General features: G+C 42.0%; 1 protein-coding gene across 1 annotated transcript in view; it reads left to right on the top strand.

Annotated features, from left to right (window-relative positions):
* Positions 1–8526, top strand: part of LOC311232908 (roundabout homolog 1-like) — a gene marked incomplete at its 3' end in the record, with an annotated part of 169519 nt that extends 160993 nt beyond the window's left edge. The window contains 8 exon segments of the mRNA XM_084319743.1: positions 1628–1834; positions 2603–2629; positions 4041–4083; positions 4595–4734; positions 7266–7391; positions 8150–8221; positions 8368–8422; positions 8523–8526. Of these exon segments, the coding sequence (XP_084175869.1) occupies positions 1628–1834; positions 2603–2629; positions 4041–4083; positions 4595–4734; positions 7266–7391; positions 8150–8221; positions 8368–8422; positions 8523–8526 (674 nt within the window).
* Between the last annotated feature and the right edge of the window lie 5332 nt (positions 8527–13858).

Raw genomic sequence — 13858 nt, 5'->3', positions numbered from 1 at the left:
TGGGAATGCTGCAGCAGGAAGCTGCCCATATATGGGCGAGGCAGGACGGGGGCAGAGGAAGGCCCGGGCCGTGATTGTGACAATAGCCTGAAGCCTTATGTAGTACATGTCCACATTTCATAAAGATCCATTCAGAAATGATGATTAGCAGTGATTTTGGTAAACTGTGTACAAAAGAAAAACTGAGTTTTCTCATAGACTTCAATTCATTTGGCTGTTTTTCTCTTCCTGTTTTCGCTCGCTAGGTTTTTTTTTAATTTTTTTATTCACACATCCCCACATGGGGTATCATTGGAAGCCACACTCATTGGCTACAACCCTCCACAATCATTTTCGAGATCGGATCTAGATTGACGGAACTACTGCACCAAGCGTCGGGAGTGGTATATTGCGCAATACTGTGTACTTTGCACAAGCCTCAAATACCGGCATGTAACTCGAGAACCGCTGAGCGGATTTTGTCGGATTTTGTCGCTACAAATAAGCCTTCAATTCGATATATATATTGTATTACAAAATATGCACACCCGAGCCACTAGGGGTCGCCAACGTGCCGGTGGGCAAATCATCCTAAAAACGTCCCATATGTGGGACGGCGCATGCTAATTTAACTTCTAATGAAGAATAGAAAAGATAACTGATTTAACTTCTAATGAAGAGTAGAAAAGATAACTGATTTAACTTCTAATGAAGAATAGAAAAGATAACTGATTTAACTTATAATGAAGAATAGATAAGATAACTGATTTAACTTCTAATGAAGAATAGATAATATAACGGATTTAACTTCTAATGAAGAATAGATAAGATAACTGATTTAACTTCTATTGAAGAATAGATAATATAACGGATTTAACTTCTAATGAAGAATAGATAATATAACGGATTTAACTTCTAATGAAGAGTAGAAAAGATAACTGATTTAACTTCTAATGAAGAGTAGATAAGATAACTGATTTAACTTATAATGAAGAGTAGAAAATATAACTAATTTAACTTCTAATGAAGAGTAGAAAAGATAACTGATTTAACTTCTAATGAAGAATAGAACAGATAACCGATTTAACTTCTAATGAAGAGTAGATAAGATAACTGATAAGATAACTTCTAATGAAGAGTAGATAAGATAACTGATTTAACTTCTAATGAAGAGTAGAAAAGATAACTGATTTAACTTCTAATGAAGAGTAGAAAAGATAACTGATTTAACTTCTAATGAAGAGTAGAAAAGATAACTGATTTAACTTCTAATGAAGAGTAGAAAATATAACTGATTTAACTTCTAATGAAGAGTAGAAAAGATAACTGATTTAACTTCTAATGAAGAGTAGAAAAGATAACTGATTTAACTTCTAATGACGAGTAGATAAGATCAGACACGTGTCGGAGGTCAGAGAGCCTTTTAGATGTAGCGTGGTGGAAGTGGATTGGCAGGGGATCATTCCTTTCGTATATAAACTCCCATGTCGATATTACATTTGAAAATGTATGTGGAATCAGGCGTCGGTCTCCTCGTTGCAATACGCTGATCAAAGAGCTTATTAACAACAAAGGTCACAGCATCCCTTTAAAAACGCTGCTGTCTAAAGGTTCCTCTAAACGGCCTCCCCCTCTCTATCTCCCTCAGACTCCGCGGGGCAGACGGTGGGCGGCGGCCACGAGGACAGAGACGCCCTCTCGCGGTCTCAGATCTCCGACGTGGTGAGGACGCCCGCCTTCATCGCCGGCGCCGGCGCCATCTGCTGCACCGTCCTCGCTGCCCTCGGCGTGTGGCTCCATCGCCACCGCAGGCGGACGGGCGCTCTCAACCGGAGCTACACCGGCATTCACAAGGGTGTGTGTTCATCTTACTGTGCATTAGCAGGTGTGCGAGCAGGTGTGTTAACAGGTGTGTTAGCAGGTGTGTTAACAGGTGCGTTAACAGGTGTGTTAACAGGTTAACAGGTGTGTGAGCAGGTGTGTTAACAGGTGTGTTAGCAGGTGTGTTAGCAGGTGTGTTAACAGGTGTGTTAGCAGGTGTGTTAGCAGGTGTGTTAACAGGTGTGTTAGCAGGTGTGTTAGCAGGTGTGTTAACAGGTGTGTTAGCAGGTTTGATTGCCAACCTGATCATCGGGAGCAAAACAAATAGGGGGTTAAGTGTCTCAAATTGTCTTAAATTGCTCAAAGACACTGCCGGAAGGAGCCGGAATCGAACCGGGAACCTTCTGATTACCAGACGTCCGCTCTACCTCCTGAGCCACTGTTGCCCCAAAGCCTGTAAAAGCAGAGGTGTCAGTAACACTACAAGTCATTGTAAAAAACCTTGCTTTATGCTTTAAAACGATTTGCATGATTATAATAGTGTGTGATTAGGTTATAATGTGTTATAAACGTGACATTATAGGACCTGCACGGACCTCATCAAAGACGTCAGTGCACCACTTAATCTATTCGATTGATCTAACGTTATCTCAAGCCCCGCCCTCTCTTCTTGATCCTCCAATCACAACGGTTGATTCCCTTGGGCTAGAGGATCAAGAAAAGAGGGCAGCTAGTCAATTGATATTGATCCCTTTCCCCTCTCACTGACGTTTCATCTCCTCTCTTTTCTCTTGTCCTCCAGTTCCATCATTCACCTTTACACCTACAGGTATGTATGTATGTGTGTGTGTGTGCGTGTGTGTGTGTGTGTGTGTGTGTGTGTGTGTGTGTGTGTGTGTGTGTGTGTGTGCGTGTGTGCGTGTGTGCGTGTGTGTGTGTGTGTGTGTGTGTGTGCGTGCGTGCGCGTGTGTGTGCGCGTGCATGTGTGTATTTGTGTGTGCTTTCTATATTCAGAATGTAGAATATACATTGAAGGCATATAAACATTTTTATATATAGAGCGAGATATAGATTCTATATATTTTAATGCTTGAATGCTTTTAAAGGTATGCTACGATTTGCCCTTCATGAAATATGTAACTGTTTTACCTGGGGCTATTGCTGATCTGATAATGCTTCTAGATTCTATATCTATACATATCCCTTACCTACTCTTACTAGTTACAGTATACCGCTGACCTGTAATAACACTATAACACTGTACATACATCTGATTAGTACTATTACTCAGTAGCACTCATTTATATATTTGATATCCAGTTTAATCATCTGTACATTGTTACTGTTACATTAGCACTCTGGTTGGATGCAAGACCTATTTTAAGTATACTGTATAATGACAATGAATGAATCTAATCTAATTAATTAACTTTTTTTTAAGTGTGCAGTGCAGTCATAACGCTTCTGTAATCCTTGCATTCACGAAACAAATGACTGATAATTGTTTTCTATTTATTAGTCAAATGAATAAAGAAACCAAATCCAATCTGTTAAATGTATTGAAAAGAAACAACGTCTAAAAGAAATCAGTACGCTGAATCAGTGCAGGCGACACAAACAAGACCATCAGCCATAGTCCAATACCTACATCATTTAATCTAATAGTCAATTGGCTACCGTATGCTCATCCCTAATATTTAATGCACCACAACACAGGCGTCCACACTGCCGTGGAGGTGGCGTTGAGCAGAGAGGTTCATGACGGTGCCCAGGCCTCTGCCTGTGTGTGTTCTGGGAAGCTGGGCGGCCTTCCAGAATCTTAAGTGTTTCATTAGATTAAAGTCAAAGTTTTACATTGTGTTATGCTTGTCAAACCCAATCCACTTGACCGCAGTCGTGCAGAGGGTAGAGAAGTGGGGATTTTGACCGGGGAATGGGAAAATCCAGATGGGAAAATTCCTCATACTTCCTAACATGTCCGGTGTGTGTGTTTCCCTTGCAATATTTTGGGATTCTATAGACCTGTATGGTATGGCTTTCTATAGCTGGTAGCCATTTGTGACATCATCGTTTGAATATTCAGCTCTCGGAAACTTTGTCCGAGGCAAGCGACAGTTGTGATTGGAGGATCAAGAAAAGAGGGCAGGGTTTGAGATAGGTCCATTCTAATCTCACCGGTGAAATGGGTACACCTGAAAGGGTTAAAGGTATATTCTCATCTTCGTGTTTATCTTCCGCAGTGGCCTATCAGAGAGCAGGGCCGTCTGTGTGCAGTGCCGTCAGGTAAGTGATGTTGTTATTCTGTTGTCCCTGTGCTGTGTTGTGTATGAATAGGATAAGATAGGATAAGATAAGATATTCCTTTATTCATCCCTGCATAGCAGCATGGGCGAGGGGGGAGGGGAGGTATAGGTATGGGCAGGGTAATAGTAGAAAGTAGTAGAAATATAGGCAATCAACTTAAATCTGAATATAAAATATGAGAAAAATAAACAGTGTAAACAAAGGTGCAGATGAGGGTTAAATTATACATTACAATATATATATATACATATATATATAATAAATATAAGTATATGAATCTGAATGTATACAATGAGTAACTCCTATGAGTATCTTCATACCAGACACGGTGACGTGAGGTGGCGGGACACAGGTGCACTTACATCCTTGAAACACCAGGGGGAGGGCTCCTACCATTTATAAAAAAAAATAACCTCACGCTCCTGACAGTGACTCACAAAGGCAATGGTTTTTTTAGTCTGATGCATGTTTCTGCCTCTTATTGTGCCAGACCGGGCCCTGTCAGTAGTAGGGCTGAGCCCTCGAACCCGCCGTGGGCCCCTGAGGGCTGGTCCAGGGTCAGCGCTGCTGGCCCCCCCCACAAGGACTGTAACCGTGACGACAGCAGCATGACCCTGTACAGCCGACCAGGTCAGTACAGGTCCAGTGTCTCACCTAATGTCGCACACACATTATTCACATATAATCCTCGAACAACCCTGAGTGACGTGTGGTACAGTAAGTACAGGAAGTATATGACAATCAATCAATCAATCAATCAAAAAAAAAAAAAAACAATCAATCAAAAAAAAAAAAAAAACCTGATGAATTGAAAATGGGGGACCCTGATGTAAACAATACGAAAGTCTTTCTCTGGTCTGCATCCCCTTAACAATTGTGTGTATTGAGCTGTACTGTATTGTACCCATTCTGCAATCTGTTAATAAAGTTTTCAATCAATCAATCAATCACAGATGTACAAGAATGCTGTATATTGTCTATATAAGATAAGATATTCCTTTCAGATTCAGATTCAGATTACTTTATTCACCATATTGCACAGGTACAAGAGGAACATGATTTGACGTTTCAGTGCATGATTTATTTTCTCACAAATAGGAACAACATAATAATAATAATGATAAATAAATAAGTGCAAAACAGGACAGGACAGTGAGACAACAGTAAGACTGTAAAGTGCAGTGGTGGGGGACATGGATACAGTGCAGCACAGTTCAAGTCCAGAGGTCCAGCCCTAGCAGCTCGCCATAGAGGGGGGGGGGGGGGGGGGACACCTGACTCGTTTACCAGGCGAGCTGCTGAGGGGAAGAAACTCAGTCTATGGCGGGACTTTAATGATTGATGCCTTTATTGATCCCCTTGGGGAAATTCAGGCATCAGAGCAGCATGGGGGAGGGGGGGGGAGGGGAGGTACAGGTAGTAGAAGACATACTAGGTACAGGTCACAGGATTATAGTACAGTGGAGAGAGAAGTAAACAGTATACAATATAATTAACTGTGGATGTGGGCAACAAGGTGCGAGCTGTCTCTCAGTTGTATTTGCCCTAAAATAAATATAGTTACAATATATGATCTAATAATCTAAATCTAATCTAATATATAATCTAAAAAATGAAATGCTAAATATATAATATAATAATCTAAATTGAATCTAATATATAATAAAAAAAATGCTAAAAAGCTAAATGCTAAATATGTGATCCACTTCATGTGCACATTTGAGTGAGCTTCAGTCAACCTGTACAGACAAAAGCTTGACCCCATTGACTTTGCATTAGCTTGACCCCATTGACTTTGCATTAGCTCGTGGCTCACCAGCTGGTGCTGCAGGTCTCCAGTATGAGGAGAAAGGACTCAATACCATCATTGATAAGTGGAAAACATTTGCACTCTGGTTGTATTTATACTGTATATGTAAGGGATAATGTATAGCTACGAGGTCATTGTCGCAAAATAATTGACCGACACGTAGTTTAAAATACCGAGCCGCTTCGGCGAGGTGTTTTAAACATCAGTGAAGGTCAATTATTTTGCGACAATGACCGAGTAAAGCTATACATTATCCAGCTTATTACATGGCTAACTTACTAACAATATACCTAATTCATTTGACAAATCGCAGTTGTTCTGTGGCTCTGTCAGCCCAAATAAAGTGATTATTATTATCGCGGGCAGCCTCTGTTCTGGCTCCGCTGTAATCTACACACACTCCGCTGTCAGTGCAGCCGCGGCAGTGTGTCTGATTTGCTGCACTGATGTGGGCTTGATTGCGAACAGCTGCGCACATCGGTCATTATTGTCCCACAGCGGTCATTATTGAAAAATAATGACCGCTGTCGGGGGGCTATTGACCAATCACAAGCAAGCATTTCGGCGAATGTGAAAACGCCATGTAATAAATATATTTATATTAGGGCTGTCAAAATGAATGCTTTAACTTTGGAGATTAATTTAAATTATTTAAAGCATTAAAATAAATGAATCTAGATTAATCTATGGAGTGAAAAATCGTCAATCTCAGAACCGTGGATATAAGAGAGAGGTCTAGCTGAGTCAATGTTGATGGTTTTGTTGAACATTTGTATTTCACAGCCGGAGAGAAACTGTATTCAAAGAAAGCTATTAAAATAGTCTTTGAATCTAAATATACTTGATTTGTGTTGATTTTACATTAATTCCATGATTTTACTCAAGTAAATATCTGTTACAAGCTTCGGTCTTAAGTAGAAAAATGCTATTTTTTATCTAGATTAATTACAGAAAATGATGAGATTAATTAGTAAAAAAAAATTAATATATATATATATATATATATATATATATAACCAGAGTGCTACATTTGCACTCTGGTTGGATTCCAAACTTATTTTCATTGTACTGTACAATGCAATGCTGTATAATGACAATACATTTGAATCTACTCTAACGTTAAGGTCTATGACTTGCTGTGTGTTGGAGATATCTGTGGTTTATGGAACCGTAGCCTTATTTTCCACTTATCAAAGATGCTACTGATCGCTAGAGTACTACTAAAGACATAAATATAGGCAATAAAATGTTATCTGAATATACAAAGATATGAGAAGAAATATGAGAAGAAATAGGGCTCCAAGGGTCCAACCATCTGAACGGTCCCTTTAATCCACTCCGTCCTCCTCAGCTGATTGCATCGCCAACTACAGGAGCCTGCTGGAGGACAGGCAGGGAGCCGAGTCGGCCATTTACAGCGACATAAACCTCTCGGAGGAACTCGGCGGGATCGATACCTTCAACGACTCCGGCCTGTGTCGAGGAGGAGGAGGGGGAGGGGGAGGAGGAGGAGGAGGAGGAGGAGGAGGAGGAGGAGGAGGAGGAGGAGGAGGAGGAGGGGGAGGGGGATGGGGAGCAGAGTCACCGACCACCTACGAGCCCATCCCGTACGCCACCACCCAGCTCATCCAGTCCAGCATCCAGAGCGGCGGAGAGGCCGGGGCAGCATCTCCGGGCATGAGCTGCTTTAACCCGACCTCTGACCTTCCCCCGAGAACACAGGAGAGGACGACCCAGATGTTTTACACGGAGCAGAACCGGCCCGACGCAGGTGAGGTGGATGGGTTTCAGAAGGTGATTTAGCCGTTTTCTGGTTTTAACCTTTTGTATAACTTAACTTAACATGCTTCCCGTCTGTAGTGTGGTAGTGAAAGGGTTAACCTTCTGTAGTGTGGTAGTGAAAGGGTTAAAGGAACATTCCACCAAGAAATATGTTTAATTCAAGTAATAATCTCTTATCATTTCCATGTTCAGTGATGTGTTTTAACATCACCAGCAGCGACAGCAGTCTGTTTGGAATTTTTAATTAATAATTAATACAGTGCAAAACTACAACAGCAACGCTCACTTATCACCCGCCAGAACAAACAATGAGGATTTTAAGAATTGCCACGTATGTGTTATTAATGATGTCACTTAATCCAGGAAGTAATAGATACAGCTCAGTGAAATGACGAAAATAAATAAATAAATAACATGGCCTGATGTTAACATATTTTTCTCTTTTGTCTTCAGTTCATCTCCAAGAAGACGAGGGGCTGATGGGTAACACCAACCAGGCCTGTGAGGCTAGTTATTACAGCTCAGGTAACACCCCCACACCCCCAGGTGACCCTAACCCCCACACCCCCAGGTGACCCTAACCCCCACACCCCCAGGTGACCCTAACCCCCACACCCCCAGGTGACCCTAACCCCCACACCCCCAGGTGACCCTAACCCCCACACCCCCAGGTGACCCTAACCTAACCCCCACACCCCCAGGTGACCCTAACCCCCACACCCCCAGGTGACCCTAACCCCCACACCCCCAGGTGACCCTAACCCCCACAACCCCAGGTGACCCTAACCCCCACACCCCCAGGTGACCCTAACCCCCACACCCCCAGGTGACCCTAACCCCCACACCCCCAGGTGACCCTAACCCCCACACCCCCAGGTGACCCTAACCCCCACAACCCCAGGTGACCCTAACCCCCACACCCCCAGGTGACCCTAACCCCCACACCCCCAGGTGACCCTAACCCCCACACCCCCAGGTGACCCTAACCCCCACACCCCCAGGTGACCCTAACCCCCACACCCCCAGGTGACCCTAACCCCCACACCCCCAGGTGACGCCCAGAGCTGCACGTTACACACGTCCCCACTTCATGTTCACCACTAGATGGTGTTGTTAGGATGAGACTCCAGCTACATGTACCACGCTGTGGCCTGGGATCACATCCCCCAAGACTCTCTCTCTCTCTCTCTCTCTCTCTCTCTCTCTCTCTCTCTCTCTCTCTCTCTCTCTCTCTCTCTCTCTCTCTCTCTCTCTCTCTCTCTCTCTTCTCTCTCTCTCTCTCTCTCTCTCTCTCTCTCTCTCTCTCTCTCTCTCTCTCTCTCTCTTTTAACGTTAAGATAGAAAGTTAGGGTTAGGGTTATCAGAAAAGTGTGTCTTGGTCGTCTTGAGCAGCCGATCTTGCTTAGTATTGTGAACATATCATCATTATAATATTGCTGTGTTTGTATCACCTCAAGCATCATTAGTTCAACTCCTGGGCCCCGTTCCCCGTACCTGGCTAACTGAGTTAGCCGGATCATTTTCAGCATAGCTTGACTTAAGCCGGACCTTTCTGTTCCCCGACGTCGGATTTTCTAAGTCGCTATGGCAACAGATCGAAAAGTTTGAACCTGCTCCGGAGCAGGGTTTAGTTCAGTTAGCTGGATGAACCATGGCCACACCCTCGCAAAGAAATGCCAGCTGTTCCTAATTTATGCAAATGACATGTCGTCAGCTTGTGACTGCAACTTGTTCCTGTTCGCGGACGACTCAGCCCTGCTGGTCTCTGACAAGAACAAGTTACAGGTTGAAAAAACCCTCAGCTCTGAACTCGGCAGAATCTGCACCTGGCTCGCTGATAACAAACTATCATTACACCTGGGCAAAACAGAGTCCATTCTCTTCGGTTCAAATAACAAACTCAGCAAGACCGACGGCTTCTCAGTTACAGTGGGTGACAATATTGTCACAAGGAAAGATGAAATTACCTACCTGGGTTCCATCCTAGAGGCTAATCTTTCCTGTGACAAAATGGCATCCAATGTAATAAAAAAAAGTCAACCAACGAACTACATTCTTTTTTTTGTATTTTATTTTTTTATTATTTTTTAAACAAACACATAAACAAACATGACAACACACGATAAGATATACAAGCATTAGTTGTCAGTGCACATCCAATGAAATCACATTTTAGTTAATTGTCTTATATAGGATATACCCCTAATACCTGTTATCTAAAAACCTACACACATATGCTCCAGCTCGAACCCCCCCCTCCCGGACCCCACCTTGGATAGTACCTCCATTATCCCTCGCACCTAACCAGACACTACCATTATAAGCTAGCTTTTGTTCTCTCCACCACTTCTAACCACATTGACATTTTGGATTCATTGAGACCCAGAATTCTTGCTGTAGATATTTCTTGATAAATCACATCGAGATATGTAAGAAACCAAACTTTCCGGCACATTTTTTCCGGTTGAAACCAGCGTGATGCGATCAGCTTTTTAGCTACTGTGATACCCGATAAAACCAATCTCTTTAGCTGTGGATTTACTGCAAACTCAAAAACATCATTCAATAGTAATACCGAGGGGTGTACAGGTATATTCCAAGATACAAGTTTTGATAATTGTTGGGTCACATCTTTCCAGAATGTCTTAACTGGTGGGCAGTCCCAATACATGTGCATAAATGTCCCTTCGTCCCCATTTGTACATTGGGAGCATTTGGAGTCTTGTTTAAGACCCATTCTGCTCAGTCTTATAGGAGTCAAGTATGTCCTGTGAATATAGTTAAGATTGATTTGTTGATGGTCCGGGTTCCTTGATGTAAGTCGGACATTTGCCCAGGCTCCTTGCCAATCAAAGTCATTTTCCAGGTCTGGTATATCCCTCCTCCAGGCAGAGTCTAGTTGGAGGGTTTCATACGAGGACGTTAGTAATTGATGATAAAAATCTGAAACAAAACCTCTCGATGTCTCTCTTTCATAGAAGAATTTGTGGTATCTGTGGTGTTCAATTGGTATGTCTAATGGAACACTGTGAGACTTCAAACATAGCCGTAACTGTATGTAAAAAAGCCATGTGGACTTGGTGAGATTAAATTTTTTGCATATTTCTCCATAACTACAAAAACCCTGTTTGTTAAAAACATCCCCTAATGAGTGTATGCCTTGCTCTTCCCATAATCTTATAGGTCGTTTTTCAATTAAGAGTGCATTGTTATTGAATAAGGGAGTATGATTGTGCCATTTATGTGGGTTAGGATTTTTTTTTGTGTTTCACGCCATATCCGGATCGCATGAGTAATTCTGGGGCCAAATTTCCGTTCACAGTGCTTGATTGGTAGTTTAGTGTATGCTATGTCCTTCAGTCTATGTGGGGCTACTATGTTTTCTTCTAATTTTCTCCAGGATACTAATGCTTGGGGATCAAACCATGTTGTCAATGGTCTTAATGTGTACGCCTTAAAATAGTGGAAAAAATCTGGAAATGCCATGCCACCATCTGCTTTATTTCTCTGTGCGGTGGATCTTTTTATACGTGGTGGTTTGTTATTCCAAATAAATTTGTATGTGGAGGAGTGTAATCTTTTCCAGTAACCCTCTGGAGGGGGTGACGGTAGCATTGAACTGAAGAAGTTGATTCTAGGTAGTACATCCAACTTAACTATTGATATCCTTGCCTGTACTGAGTTTTTAAGTTTTGCCCACCTGTCAAGGTCGTCTTTGATTTTGTTTTGGATTTTTGTGTAATTGTGCTTCACCGTTTGTCTTATGGTGGGGAATATTTCCACTCCCAAGCATCTAAAATGTTTTACCATAGGTATCTCTCCTGGGAGGGTTATATCTTTTTTTGCAGGGGTGTTAAGTGGAAGGAAAGCCGACTTCGGCCAATTTATCTTAAATCCCGATAAATCACCAAAGTTCTCAATCAACTTGAGCAGATGAGGCAATGTGGTGTTGGGGTTTTGCATGAACAATATTACGTCGTCCGCATATAAACTAATTTTATGTTGTGTGCCCTTGATTACGATTGGTTCTATGGATTGGGATTGTCTTATAGATTGTGCTAAAGGCTCTAATGATAGATCGAATAGTCCGGGACTAAGAGGGCAACCCTGTCTGGCTGAGCGTGATACCGGAAAGATTTTGGAGATGATTGTACCTGTTGTAATCATGGCCGATGGGTCTTTGTATAATACTTTAATCATATCAATGAATCCTTTTCCTAACCCCATCCTTTCTAATACTGCCCATAGATACGACCATTCCAGCCTGTCAAAGGCTTTCATAGCATCCAGGGACAGCATCGCCTTAGGTATGGTGTCGTCCTTGTCGGCATCTAGTACGTGCAGTATTCGTCTTGTGTTATCAGTGATCAGGCGCCCTCTTATGAAGCCAGTTTGGTCCGGATGAACTAAAGACGTCATATGCTTTTGTAATCTGATGGCTAATACCTTAGAGTACAGTTTGATATCGGTTCCGAGGAGGCTTAAAGGTCTATAACTACCGCACTCGTTGGGGTCTTTGTCTTTTTTAAGGAGGACTGTTATGAGTGCAATATTGTCATTCTTATGGAAGTTCCCCTCCTTGACTGAGTATAAGATCATATTTAGTAATAAGGGTCCAATTATGTCCCAACAAGAAAGGTACATTTCTGATGGGATACCGTCTCTTCCAGGAGCCTTACCACTTTGCATTTCGGATATGGCCTTCTTGAGTTCCTCTAGTGTGATCGGTGTTTCTAACTGTTTAGCGTCATCCTCTGAAAGTTTAGGGAGAATAATTTGATTAAGATATGTGTCCATTTTGTTTTGATCGAAGGTTGTTTCTGATTTATATAAGTCGGAGTAGAATTCTTTGAATGTATCGTTTATTTTTACAGGGTCTGTTTCAAGTACTTGTTGTGCTCTAATGGTAGTTATATCTGCAAATTTTGCATTAATTCTTAATCGCATGGCTAATAGGTGACTAGGTTTAGAACCTTGGGAGTACTGCTGTTGTCTTGTGCTGCGTATTTGTATTTCCGATTGTTGTCTGTATATGGCATTGATCTCTATTTTTAGTATGTTAACTTGATTCTCTAGTCGAGTTGAGTTGTTGTATTTTAGAGAATTAAATAACGTTGAGTAAAGCGTTTCCAGCTCAGCCAGTTTTGTGCATTGATTCTTGCGCATTTTGGAGGAAAAGCTATCAGTGAAATCTTTGATCATTCCCTTTACCGACATCCATATTATTCTGGGGTCTTGCACCGAGTTTGCATTCTCCCGTTGGAATACTATAAGAGCTTCTTTGAGTTGTGTAATGAATTCCTTGTTATTAAGCAGCATCGAGTTAAATCGCCATCTTGGGGCTCGGGGGGATAGTATACCAAATGTTCCTTTAAGGAGTAAATAACAGTGATCTGTTATATCTGCGTTGGGTATCATTTCCACTTCATAATTATCAAATAGTCTCTGTGATGCAAAGACATAATCTATTCTGGATAATGTGTTATGTCTCGCAGATCGACAATAGTACTTTCGGGTCGTGGGATTAAGTAATCGCCATAAGTCATTTACACCTGTAATCTTCGACCAATCCTTTAATGCATTAGATGAATTATTTTGTTTGCTGGAAAAGGCGAGGTAAGATTTGTCCATCCTTGGGTTCCAAATGGCATTAAAATCCGCACCTATTATAAATGAGTAATCGGGAATGTCTAACATTGCATTGGTTAGTGTAGTGAAGAAATCCTCTTCGTACACATTTGGGGCATATACCGCTACCAACGCTATTTTCCTGTTCTTGTGTACAATCTTAGCTATAGTTATCCGACCTTCTACATCAGACCATACTCCCTTTAATTCAATATTCAACTTACGTTTAACGACTATGGCTACACCCCGAGTTCTCGTACCAACGAACTACATTCTTGTACCGGATCTCCTCTCTGGTAAACAGGAATACCCTGAAGACTCTGGCAGGAGCACTCATTCAAGGGTACTACGACTATGCTTGCACCTCATGGTACCAAAGCACCTCAAAGGCGCTAAAAACAAGATTACAAACATCACAAAACAAACTGGTCAGACTACTACTTGACCTTACCCCTAGAACCCACCTCACCCCTGCCCACTTTGACAACCTAGGATGGCTTAGAGTAGACGACAGAGTACAGCAACTTGCAATGG

Source organism: Notolepis coatsorum (assembly GCF_963971535.1).
Source record: "Notolepis coatsorum genome assembly, chromosome: 8".
In the NCBI taxonomy this organism is placed as follows: Eukaryota; Metazoa; Chordata; class Actinopteri; order Aulopiformes; family Paralepididae; genus Notolepis; species Notolepis coatsorum.
Note: the sequence above shows the minus strand (reverse complement) of the source record. Positions and strands in the feature narration are given on the sequence as shown.